This window comes from Nelusetta ayraudi, unplaced genomic scaffold (genome assembly GCF_046127955.1).
Source record: "Nelusetta ayraudi isolate G7.1 ecotype Tasmania unplaced genomic scaffold, CSIRO-AGI_Nayr_v1 ptg000021l, whole genome shotgun sequence".
NCBI classification, from domain to species: domain Eukaryota; kingdom Metazoa; phylum Chordata; class Actinopteri; order Tetraodontiformes; family Monacanthidae; genus Nelusetta; species Nelusetta ayraudi.
In genome coordinates, this window is record NW_027466071.1 from 3350001 (window position 1) to 3363277 (window position 13277).

The 13277-nt window shown below is 46.9% G+C and overlaps 1 protein-coding gene across 1 annotated transcript in view; it reads left to right on the plus strand.

Moving 5' to 3' along the window:
- The window catches only part of akap6 (A kinase (PRKA) anchor protein 6), a 166100-nt gene that overhangs the window by 46620 nt on the left and 106203 nt on the right, over nt 1-13277 (plus strand). Inside the window, exons 13-14 of the mRNA XM_076027444.1 lie at nt 8727-8823; nt 10548-10750. Of these exons, the coding sequence (XP_075883559.1) occupies nt 8727-8823; nt 10548-10750 (300 nt within the window). The remainder of the gene's footprint in view (nt 1-8726; nt 8824-10547; nt 10751-13277) is intronic.

Genomic DNA, 13277 nt, shown 5'->3' on the forward strand with positions numbered 1-13277 from the left:
ATCCATCCACTCCCCCCCCTATGTCCCCTCCCCCGCCCAGCTGGCACATTAGAACTCTAGATCCCAGCCGAAGAGGTCGGTGGACGCCTCCTTTATCTCCGTCTTCCTTTCTTCTTCTTCTTCTTCTTCTTCTCCTTCTTCTGGGTTTCCTCCAGCGGATGTGTTGAGACAATCAAAGCTCCTCTCGCCGCTCTAATTTCAGCGGTCGCACTTTAAAAAAAAAACAACATCCAAGCTGCGTTTAGATCAGTGAGCGGATGCACTTCTGAGTATCAACACACACACACACACGGCAGGATGAAAAGCGCTTTGGCAATGACTCGCACGCTTTATCGCCAACATATGGGCTTAGCGCATCCACGGACACGCACGCGCACGCACACGTGCACACACCTAGCGCAGCGCTCATCAAAAATGCATTCTAGACGGCGAGGAAATTAGACGCGAGTGCGCACGCACGCACGCTGCAGCAAACACATTTTATTTGCATTTAAGTGAACGAAACGCAAACACACACACACACACACGTACGACGAGAGCAAGGCGTGTATTTGCACGCACACACACACACACACACACACACACACACCGAGGTTTCATTTGCATACATTTGCATGTTCCTAGACAGATATCCAAATCAGCATCTCCACATCCGTCCCTGCAGAGTGCCGTGCCGAACACACACACACACACACACACACACACACACACACACACGCACGAGTCTGGTCTCGTTTTTAAATTTTTTACCTCCGCCGCCGCCGCTTGTTTTTGGTTTGTTTACACGTGTCGACTTTGTTGCGCTTGCCAGCGGTGCTAGCGTTAGCGGCGGTTAGCTTCAATTAGAATTTCCGGAGCTCCTAATTGGCTCGTCTCGTTAAATAAAGAGAGAAGGGGAGGGGGTTGGGGTGGGGGGGGTGGGGGGATGAAAACGCATCGCTAATAGGACTTTGAACTGCTCTACCCCCCCCCCTTCCCTGTGTGTGTGTGTGTGTGTGTGTGTGTGTGTGTGCGCGTGTGTGTGTGTGTGTGTGTGTGTGTGTGTGTGTGTGTGTGCGCGCGCCGATAGTCACACTTGAACTTTGTAGTTTCCACTGTGTGTTTTGTCGATTGCTGCTACCGGAGGGAGAGAGAGAGAGAGAGAGCTTCCCTCGCTCTCTCCTTTGTTGTTCCTTCACAACTTTTTTTCCTTCATTTTGTTCTGTGCGTCTCGATCACTCAAAGTTTTCTTTCACAGTGAACTCCAACGCCAGCTTTTGCGTCCCGTTTGAGCAGCGGTTTGGCCCAATAGTGATCAGTGACATAAAATAGAATAGAATAGAATAGAATAGCCTGGCTCTGGTCAGACTGGGTCACATTATTTTTGCCGCCTGCCAGGTTGCTGTAGCAACGAGGTGTTAGCGGAGGCGTGGTCCAGCGTAGCGTGTCGTGTGTGTGACGTCATATCACTGCGACAGCGGCACTTGACTTGCTAGCTTGGCTTGAATGGAGCTACTGTATCTCCCCACACACTGATGAGCCAATGAGCTTCCTCCTCTGTCCAGGGACTGACTGCTGGTCTCTGCTGCTTCTGTCTGCTCCGTGACGTTACAGCTGCGCACCTCCAATGGCGCCCTCTGGTGGCGCTCTTGCGTGGCGTAGAGTGACGTCCCTGACGGTCAAAACCCATCGCTGTGCTCGGAGCCGTTCGCACTGAGTCGCACTCGGCCCACAACCTCCCCAAGGTGGTTTTAATCCGTTTGGCAACAATCGGATTTCATGTGATTTGTGAGCGTTCAGACTACAAAAGAGCCGTCCAGTTCCAATCTGGATGGACTTTAAATCGGATTTAGGCTGGCAGTGTGAACGCGGCTTGAGGCAATGCTTAAACAGTGACAGCGTGGCAGGTTTGTCCAAGGCTTCTTCAAAAGGTGTCCATTCATGAGGTGCTGGGAGGTCCGAGGTGGTCTGAGGTTCTTCGGGCCAGTTGATGGTCCTGAGGTTGAAGCTTTATCTTTATCAGGAACAACAGTTTGGTTGTGTTTTGTTTCCTACTTTCCTCAGCAGCTGCTGCTGCTGCTGCTGTTGTGTTCAAAAAAAACATTGCGGGCCCATTCCAAGCGCTGATATCAACTCAAGAGCCGCTTTGAATCTTTGGCAGGAGCGCCGCTTCACTAATGGAAGTGTTACCTCGGCAAGCCGGGTAAATCAAGGAGATTTCTCTCTCCTTTTCAACATCCAGTTTGAGAAACAGAAGATTGCTCTTCAAATACAATCAGGACGCTCTGGCAGATTTTCCGCCGCTGACTCGCCAGTGGAAGGAAACTATCGGTTAAAACAAAAGCAATAGTTAAGAAGATCGGCTCGGTGGCTGTTTTCAAGAGAAATCTAAAATATAATCCTCACCATTGATGGAAAGCATCAATATTCCCAGGGTCTATTTCTATCTGCACTTAATCTGCTTTTAATGAGTCCCTCTGTCTTATTTCTCAGAGGTTTATGACACGGTGTCCCTTGCTTTAATGCGTCATTATTATTACTACATTCATATTGATTTGCTGTCCTGCATTTTATGCCCTTTTTTATGTCTTTTATGTAAAGCACTTGGAGCTTGTAATCTCTTTTGTTGCTGAGCACTTTAGGCGGAATTTCCTGTCTGGATGTGACTGTCAAGGTAAAGTTTTTATGAGTATGGGCAAAACAACCCCCCCCTCCCCCCCACCCCCACTCAACACACACACACACACACACACACACACACACACACACACACACACACACACACCCCAAAACACAACTAGAGCAGACCCCTCTGATTCTGTTCAGCTGTCTCCTGCTCCTTCTTTGCCCTCCGAGGCATCGCGCCCTTCACATTCCTTTGGGATGAGACTCGCATGTTTATTGACAGCACATGCGGCCGCATATTGCAGGATGTGGATCAGGAGGGAAAACCGTTTTGTGTGAAACAAACGCACGTCCCTTTTTTTTTTTTTTTTTTTTTTTTTTTTTTTTTTTTCTCTTTGCTGAAAAACACACAAAAAAAATTACACAATGAATTATTTTTGTTGCACACCGTTCAATGTGTCAAGAGAATTCTGGACACAAAAACGTCATAAATGAACCTTGTAGTTTTTACGTGCAACATTTCTTCTTCTTCTTCTTCTTCTTCTTCAAAAAAAAAAAAACTTTTTCATTAAAGTCAATGGCTTCCAAATTTTTTGTGCATATTCAAAATAGCCAAAAGTTCAATTTCATTATTTTTCACATCATTTCAGAGTTCCTATAACATTATAAACTTGGAAAAACAAATCCGTTTTTTTGTTTTTCTTCCCCCTTTTTTTTTTAAACCCATTTTCACAGGTGATAAACACAGAGCGACCTTCAATGAACCGCACGATACTGAAAGTTGAAGTTATTCTGAAAGAAAAAGGAAGCCAAAACACCGATTGCACTTTTGTTTTTGACAATTCTGCAGCCATCAAATGGAAATGTGTCTCTGCGGCCTGCGCACTATATTGGGGGTAATCCCAGGGTTGAACGTGGGTGAGACCCCCACGTGGCTCTAACTCTGGATGTGGGTGACGCAGCAGCGGCAGTGCGCTCCACAGACAGCGGATCAGACTGCGACTCAGACTGCTGTGGTTGAACCTAAACTCACTGCTGCTCTCGGCTCTAAATGTGTTCGCAGTTATAAAAAAATATGAAACAGCTGCAGACTCGCATCCAACTGAACACTTTCTGTCTTTTCTTTCTTCTGTCTCTCCATCTCTCCCTATTCCCCTTCCCCCTCTCTCTCTCTCTCTCTCTCTCTCTCTCTCTCTCTCATACACACACTCAAGTTCTTACTTCTCTACTTTTCTCTATATTGCTTTCTGTAACACACACAACACACACACGCACGCACACACACAGCTCCAGGGCAGCAGTGGGTGGAGTGGAGCTGCTTTTCCAATTGAATATTTGGTCCGTAGCTGGCGTGTGTGCGTGTGCGCGTGCGCGTGTGTGTGCGTGCCTATTTGTGTGTGTGTGGCTGCCTGTGCATATGTGTCTATATGTGTCTTTTAGGGCGCGTGGAGCGAATAAGCACAGGTCTTTCCGGAATCCCGGGGAGATCAGTGAGGCGAGAGGACGTTAACACACACACACACACACACACACACACACACAGGCTGCTCTTTGTAAGGCGCTGAGAGATGGCGGCCAATGAAAGGCCTATTGATTGGGTCTGATGGGAGATCCAGGCCTTTGAATCCCATTACCAGCAGCAACACTATTTGAGGCAACATAAGGGAGAGAGAGAGAGAGAGAGAGGGAGAGAGAGAGAGAGAGAGGGGGAGAGAAAGAGGGAGGGAGAGAGACAGAGGGACAGAGAGGGGGAGAGAGCGAGAGAGATAAAGAGGTGTGAGAGAGGGGCTGAGAGGTCTTCTACTACCTCCACCCTGGGCTGCTTGAATCAGAAAATGCAGATTATGCGTTGCTGCTGCTGCCGCTGCTGCTGCTGCGCCACTTCTCCAGTCCTTCTGATGGCCACCTCACCTCCATCCACTCTGAAGGAGGAAGGCAGCCGAGCCTTCACTCCTCTCCTCTACTCTCATCTTTGTCGCACGCGTGCATTTCTGCATTCGGGATGGTTCTAGGTGGTACTGGATGGTCTTAAGAGCTCAACACCCTGGTGGTCCAGGGGTGGTTCTGGATGGTTCTAGATGGTTCTAGGTGGTGCTGGATGGTCTTAAGAGCTCAACACCCTGGTGGTCCAGGGGTGGTTCTGGATGGTTCTAGATGGTTCTAGGTGGTACTGGATGGTCTTAAGAGCTCAACACCCTAGTGGTCCAGGGGTGGTTCTGGATGGTTCTAGATGGTTCTAGGTGGTACTGGATGGTCTTAAGAGCTCAACACCCTGGTGGGGCTTCAAAGACATTGATTTGGTTGCAACTTTGCTTTGCTTCATTTTCCATTGACATTACAGCAACATGTTTTATCCCTTGATATATTTTATTCCTCCTATGAGGTGGCTCACCAAAACACTGCATCCATCTGCTGCTGCTCCGGCTCCTCTGTCACATTGTAGAAGCCATTGTGGCCCCACCAGTTAAATAGTTTGCCCAGCCTGCATTAGGCTGATGAAATGCATGTTGCGAAGGGAAGCAAGTGGAATGAGAAAAGTTAGAGAGAAGTTTTAAAAATGAAATCAAAATAATTCAAATCATAATAGGCTAAGAAAATGCTAAAAGCTAAACACATTCACACAATAACCTGCGGGAGTGCAGCTCTTCCTCTCTGGTGTTGTACGCTGCTCCGTGTGGATCAACACAATTCGATCATCATTATTACTGGGACCCTTTGATCAGATCATGTCTCATCAACCAGAGGAGTGTGTATGTTTGTGTGTGTGTGTGTGTGTGTGTGTGTGTGTGTGTGTGTGTGTGTGTGTGTGATCAGCGCGGCCTAATGCGCAGTCTCAATGTCAAAGCCCAATGTCATCCCTAACGCAGTACCGGGGCTGCGCACACACACACTCTGAGCATCTCGCTAATATGCTAATGCTAGAAGCTAAGCGATTGGAGACAAGGCCTTGTGTGGCCGTCCTCTCCTGCTCCAGGCTCGTATGCTAATGCTAACAGCTAATCTAATCACTCTGGCTTTGAAGCAGATTCTCTCTCTTTGTCTTTCTCTCTGTACAGGTGTGTGTGTGTGTGTGTGTGTGTGTGTGTGTGTGTGTGTGTGTGTGTGTGTGTGTTAATCAGACCATGACATTAGCTGTAATCTTAGAGCAGTTCTCACTGTTTGTCATCTTCCTGCTCTGAACTTTAATTCTTAAGCTGTGATCCCCTGGACAAAGATCACTTAGCAGCAAGTGTGAATGGCCATTCACATCCAAACCAGTCAAGTTTTTTTTGAATGGCTTTTCATGGTCCATCCACTCTATGGTGCTCCTTCTACCACACTAGACGGTGTGTCTTGCATATCCACAGGAGATGCTAAGTGGCGCTCGTAGACGTCAACAAAAAGATCAAAAATGAGAGTGATTGGTCAGAACAGTCTGGCTGTCACGGTCAAAGGAGGCGCAATTCAGCGCCTTCAGTACCTCCGAGTGTGGCCTGGGCAGCTCTTCTAGCTCAAGCAAAGCTGCAGTCCTTGACTCTTTCATTGCAACAGAAGCTAATTGGCCGGGTCATGTTCAACCCCCTGGAAGCAGTTCAGGCGGAAGGTCTTGACAAAGTTTGACTTCAATATTTTTTAGTCTTCTCATCCGAGCCGTCCTGCCACCTTTCAAGTTTCTCCGTTTCAACCCCCCCCCCCCCCACCACCTCCCAGCGCAGTGTAAAAGCAAACTTGCACATTCAGCATTTTGTTTTGAGTTTTAAAATATTTAAATGCATTCTTTGAGTTGACTCTGTCATCCTAGTTAACTCTCTCTCAAATCTACGTTGTGCGAAAATTTGACAAGAACACAAACTATCAGGTAACAATATATCTTACTTCTGAGACTCTTTGCTCTTATTGTTAACGTGCACTAATATACACTCCCTCTATCTTGCGCGGCTGTCATGCCGCCATTCGCTCCCCCCCCCCCCACCTCCCTACAAGACGTATAAATACTTGCGCGGAGCCTCTTGTTATGGTCCTGCTTGTCTGACGTACATGAAGGCTTGCTTTGCATGCCTTATCATTGTGTGATTGATGGCTGGCTGTTCGGCTCTTATCGATTCCATGCTCTCCATATATTAGTGGGGGGAAACGCGGCCCAAACGCTTGTGGAATGGGCCGCTGAAATACGATCGCTCTCCTCAGATAATCGGTACAACCTAATTCACTCCTCACATCAGCCTAACCCAGACGCGCAGACAGTCACGCCGTGTTTTGTGTAGTGCCGATAAATGCACTTTATGTTTATTAGCTGGGTTTTTTTTTTTTTTTTTGTCGCCAGCTTATCTGGAAATGATGTGGAGCAGAGTGGCTGGCGAGTCTGTAAAATTACTCAATCAGCCGTGAGATTTTGAGTCACGTGTGCGAGGCAGCGATTATTGCGGACAGCCCACAGTCGTTCATTATATGGATGTGTTTTTATGGTGCCTGTGAGGAGATATAGCGTGTTGTTTGGTGTTAAGAGTAATATATTGTAGTTTATCTTTAGAAAAACTGCGGTTTTGGAGTTTTGATGATTGAAGCGAGGGAAGAACAATTTACTGAGTCGTCCCATCAGCTTCATCATCACGTCTCTTTGTTCCATGTCTGGGCTGATGCCATGCAGAGAGCCAATCAGGTTTCATTGTGTACATTGCCGCTCGCAGGTAGCCTCCCATGTCCTCGACTGTGCAGAGTCCTCTGGAGTCAAAGCCATCGATCCTGCCAGTCTGGGTCGTGTTTGGTGGCCCGGTTTCTGCTCCGTGGAGAAGGACGCAGAGCACTCGGCTGTTATAGATCTGTTTTGTTGCTCTGGAGATGGAGTGATGTAGTGATGTAGCCACAGTGCTCCCCCCCCAGGGAGTTTGCATGACACCTAGCCGCCAGAGTACATCGCCGGTTAATCTCTGGAGTTGGGTTGGCATCATTTGTGATGGTGGACCCCAGGTGGGGAGGAAGGAGGTCACAGATTCCACATCCTCCCCGTGTATCTGCAGCTGAGGGAGGACCTCTTCTGATGCGCTTGGGTTTTTGCTTCTTCCTGGTAGATCTTTAGGCCTTCTTTGTGTCCAACAGCGCAGGGTCATCTGCATATTCCAGAAGTCTGAGGAGGTAGCTTCCTGGACGTACCCCCTGGGATCCAGGCGCAGACCCGGTCCATCAAATGGTCGATGATGCAGTTGAATGGATCTGAGGCAGCCACACGAGCCCGTCTCACTCTGCCGTTGACGGAGAAGCAACGGCAGAGAGTTGTGGCGCAAATACGCTCAAAAACACAAATAGGAGTGCGTCAGTTATATTATTTGTCTCTTTAAAAAAAGGAAGTCGGACCATCAAGCAAAAACCGGACCGTTTTCTCCCCCTCAAACAAACATGCGTTGTGCTAACTAACTATAACATGCTGTGTCCATAGCACGCCATGTACAGTATGCATGATGTGTGCGCGTCGGTGGGTGTAAAACACATCACCCCATTCGTCTCATCTTTTTTATGTCCTGCTGTATAAATATTGGTGGTGTGGAGGTCTGACCTTGTCGTGCTTTGACTGATGCCATCAGGCGTCCATCCCTCACCGCAGACGAAGGACCATCTCTGACCGAGTGCACATGGAATCAGCGCTTCGCATTAGGATTAACATGTGAAAATATGTTGTTGTTTTTTTTTCCCCCCATACAGACACATTATGTTTGTTTTTGTTTTACTGTGCATATAATTAGAAAAAAAAAAAAAAAAAAAAAATCAATTCCCAATTTTATCAGTGCAAACTTTCCAGCTGGAATATTTTTAATTCGTTTTTTGTGCTTTTTGAATGTACCCTGTTTCTAGGTTCTGTACCTTCTGATTATAATTTATAAGTAAAAGAGAATTAAATGTTTAAATGTAAATAAATTAATAGTGAAAACCCATTTAATTAACGAGAGATCCAAAACATAACAAACAGAGTGTATAAGAACATATATATTAAAAGAACCCAAAAGCCCTGCCCTCGTTGGTTTAACATATTGAGGGGAGCGCTACACTCACCCTTCAGTTTTGGGGCAACTCAAGTCCCCAAGTATCTCCAAGTACTCATCAAACTCATTTTCCATCCACATGCTAACGATGACCTGCGTCTCTTGCAGAGTTTCAAGCTCAATGTCGACACTCACAGCACACTGAAGGAAAGTATAATGGAGGAAGGCAGAGCGCTGCTCCCTGTCATCACCTCTCACCAATCAGGTACGCTCTCCTCCGCCTCGCACACACACGCACACACACACACACACACACACACACACACACACACACACGCACACACACACACACACAAAGTGACACTCCTTTCGGTGCACACCAGAAGTGGATGCACACTGAAACACACTCAGGTGGCCATAACGGAGCAGCCCCAACTCTCCATTCATTATTAATATTTGGATTAACAGAGTGACCTTCAGAGGAGGAGAGAGCTCATATTAATGTAGCTGAGGGAGAGTAAGAGAGAGATCAAGACAAAGAATGAAACCGAGAGGCTCAGAGAGGAATCGCAGGGAGAAAAGCCAGCAGGCTCAAACCAGAAGGCAGCGACATTCCCAGAATATTATGAGTTTGAAATCTGTGCTGCCAGGCAGCAGCGTGAGAGACGATGCAAAGCCACCGGGGTGCTGGTGAACACCACTGCTTTATTCATGTTTCCATGAAGAGCCCATGTGGTCAGAGTCAGTCAGTGAGCATGGTCACCATGAGACAGAGCCAACATGCATTTCAACCCTCAACATTCCTGTGACTCATGCATATTGGTGCCAGATCTGGTATCCAGCAGACCATAGTTGGAACTTTGAAGGCATGTTTTTGTTATTCGAATCAAGAGAGTGTGATTATAAATCAGGCAAACCAGCCTGTGCGAAAGTGTGAGGTTGGTTGTGACTTTGTTTTGGACAAACGGAGAATAAAAAATGTCACCACCGTCCAGAATGAGTGTCCATACATTACATGCATGTCATATATTAAAACGCTCCTCCTCGTGGTTTGAAGATGCTTTCTACATGGTTTGATATTACTTACTTATTATATTACTTATAACACTTTACCTTCACAGAAAGTCCAGTGCTCCCAACTTTTTAGTCGTAACTTGCGTCGACCTCACAATAAAACTCATTCATGTATAGTACATGGAACGTCTGTGTTTACGATGAGTTCAAAGTAGTCGGGGTAATTCACAACATCATCTTTTGTATTATTAGTGGTGGTAAAAGCAGTCTGCGCTTAGTTATTCTGCAGCTACACACATTTATCATGGAATAAATCCCACTTCCCAGCTGCTTCTGACAAGAACATGCAACACTATAATTAGTAAGTTCGAAAAAAAAAGAGACAGTCGTAAAAAAAAAAAAAGAAAGTTGTCATTTTTACAGCGAGGAAATGTAATGACGCAGATCGATTAGTTTGAGGTGAAAACCAGAGATTTCAGTAAGATTGATTACAATGCTTCCCAGAACAGATGTTTCTGGAGTGGGATGATGCATACCAGGTGACAGCAGAGTCCCCTCAGCCTCAACGCCTCTTAAACTCAGCTGCACCTTCATTAAAAAGTTTCTCCATTTCCAGCCCCTGCATGATTGTTTTGATCAGTTTTTCCAAGCTTAATTTTGAGTCTATTTCTGAAACAAATGACTTTTTTTTTTTTTTTTATAAACTTTTTTTTATAGACTGGGGTTAAATTGAACCATCGACTTGAAGTGACTATGAGAGAGTAGAGGCAGGCCGGGAAGCTCGGCTCACAAACTCACCTCACTCCCACCACTGCCACACACACACACACACACACACACGCACACACACACACACACACACATTTTTCAATGTAAATTTTTTTCCCCCAAAAAACTCCTTTGATTCCCCGCCTCCCTCGCCCCCTCTCTCGCTCTTTTCCTCTGTGGCCATTCTGAATGTCTCTCGCCCCGCAGGCCTGAAGGATATCCTTCATATGGTCTCCAGCCAATGGGATCAACTCCAGCGGCAGATCCGGCGCCAACATTCCTGGATGCTCCGCGCCCTCCGCTGCATCCAGGCCCGCCTCCTCTACAGCAGCCAATCGCAGCAGCCCTTCAGAGCCCCGGGGAGCGCCTCCACCAATCGGCTGCCCCCGTGCCCAGCTGACGGCCTCAAGGTGAAAAAAAAAAAATATTTTCTGTCTTTTGTCACGTTCATGTGTTTTCTGTTTGGTGGTTCATGAGTCGCTTTGTATCCGTCCATTTCCTCCTCTGCTGAGCCTGGTATCCATCGCACTTCTTGTCACACACACACACACGCACGCACTCACTCACACACACACACACACCCACTGACTGTAAACTTTGTTACAGCGTTTCTCCTGGCTGCTAATTAAAATCCTGATTGGTTTCTTGGCTCTAATTGGCCGCTGCTAAATTGGCTGGTCTTGCTTAATTAGATACAATCTTGCACCGAGCGTCGCACTTTTGTTGCATCCGCCCGGTTATGACTTCTGTTTACATGGGCGTCTGTTGTTATGCGTGCAAGTCACTGCGTCTTCTCCAGTCTAACTCACTGGCTTCACCTTCACCGCCTCTGTCAGGGCCTTCGCTGGCCACTCTATGAAAGCATCTCAGCACCTCCATTCACAAAGTTCCTAGTGAAGGCAGACAGTCGTTGAGTACACAGTGAACACCCAAGTAGTACACATAAACACAGTCAACGTCAAATGAGTGCTGCAGGTAATCAATAATGGGCTCCATTTGTAATAATTCCTTCCTTTCTTTTTACTCTGGACGCAGTTCTTTCCATTCCTGCGTCCATCTCAGATGAATTTTTCAATTCTTTTCTTCCTCTGCTGCAACATGATGCAGTCTGGTACAGATCTGCCTCTGCCTTCCTCCTCGTCTGCCCCTCCCCCTCCCCCCCCCACCTCCCCTCTAATGAACCAGACTGTGGTTGTTTTTAGATTGTTTAGTTGCAATTAGAGCTCCAGCAGCCTGATCACTATGATCAGTCAACAGTGACAGCCATTAGCCGGCTACTACCTGTGTGTGTGTGTGTGTGTGTGTGTGTGTGTGTGTGTGTGTGTGTGTGCTTGCGTGGCCACGGCACATTAACAGTCCGTTGCTTCTCCGTGGAAACGTCTCTTTGTTGCACTTAAATCCTTGACCCGTCAAACTTCCTCCCCTGAAAAACAAACTGCAGCGGCGTGAAGCTGCACATTTCTGACTGCTGGGTAAAAAAAGAAAGTGGACGCCACACTTTCCGAGTTTTGAAGTTTTTATTCATTTCGAGTGGGAAAAGACAGGATGTGCGCAAATACTCAGATGGAGACTTTATGAAGAACCAAACTAAACTACGAATAACCAACTACAGTGGCTGGATCTTCATGTATTGATGGAGACTCTCACTTGGCCTTGTTCTAATCCTCTCATGGAGGAAACCAACGGGCAGTGACTGGATGGATCCTTCTTATCTTTTTACAAGTCGTTGCAAAGTAACAGAGTTCAGTCGCAGACTTGCGACTGCTGCAAAATGCCAGTTAGCTAACTGTTAGCGCAGCCGCGCAGGGTTGAATAGCGATCGACTTTGGAAACGGTCGGGTTTCAGTCGAGATCTTTGGCTTTTTTTTCAGACGCACTGACACTGATTAAACATTTTCCTCAAACTGGTTGCTTTTCCTGTCGGACTGTAGCGGAATTTTCCGAGCGATCTTTTCCTCCTTCGTTTGAGGGCGATTCTCTCCCGCTTCGATCGTCACCGGCCCGCGAGCTCGACACGATCGTAGAAACCCTTTTTCCGACTCGACCGCGAAAGACGGAGATGAAACTGCAGCGTTCGGAAGCCAAATGAATTCACAATCAGCATATTTCACAAAAATCCTTATTTTTGATGCGATGAATCGAGTGAATTATTGATGACTGAACTTGGCTGCGGTGAATATTTTCCCCCCTCTTGGAAACCTTTGCTCAGGTGTGAGAAGTCATTTACCATCTATTCCATGGAATCACGAGAGCGTGTCTCCATCCCGACGCTTCCCGGCCTCTCCGGGGTCGTTGTCGCTCTCTTCTCCCGGCCGCCAGCGAACGCCACAGCAGCTGTTTGGCGGCGGGGCCATCACGCAGTTTGATGGCGGCGGTCGGAAGCCCTGAATGTGGCTTTACGGCCTGTTCATTATCTGCTAGTGCTCTTTAATGACAATCAGATGCACGACCTAATTACTGCCACAGACTCCCAGGGAGGGAATGATAGCGGCTGGTGGGGGGGTGGGGGGGGCAGACTCAAGGTCAACCAAGGGCATCTTGTTTGTTTGTGTTTGTGTGTGTGTGTGTGTGTTGTTCGTGTGTGACTGCACAAACGTGTGTGTGTGTGTGTGTGTGTGTGCGCGCGTGTGTGTGTCTATTAAAAAAATGACTCAAAAATGACCAAGGGCAGAGGGTATGTAAACACAACACAGCTCATTTGTGTGTGTGTGTGTGTGTGTGTGCGTGTGCGTGTGTGTGCGCGTGTGTGAATGAATGTAACCTTGACTAAAGGGCAAAATAAAGGGCAAATTGGAATAAATTTATCAAATTAGGAAGCCTCGTACAATATTTATAAGCAGTGAATTCACTATTCATTAGCAGAGATTAAATACCAACTTGTATCAATAATTCATCCTCTTAATCTTCATTTTTACTGCAATTAAGAGCAGAAGCAAA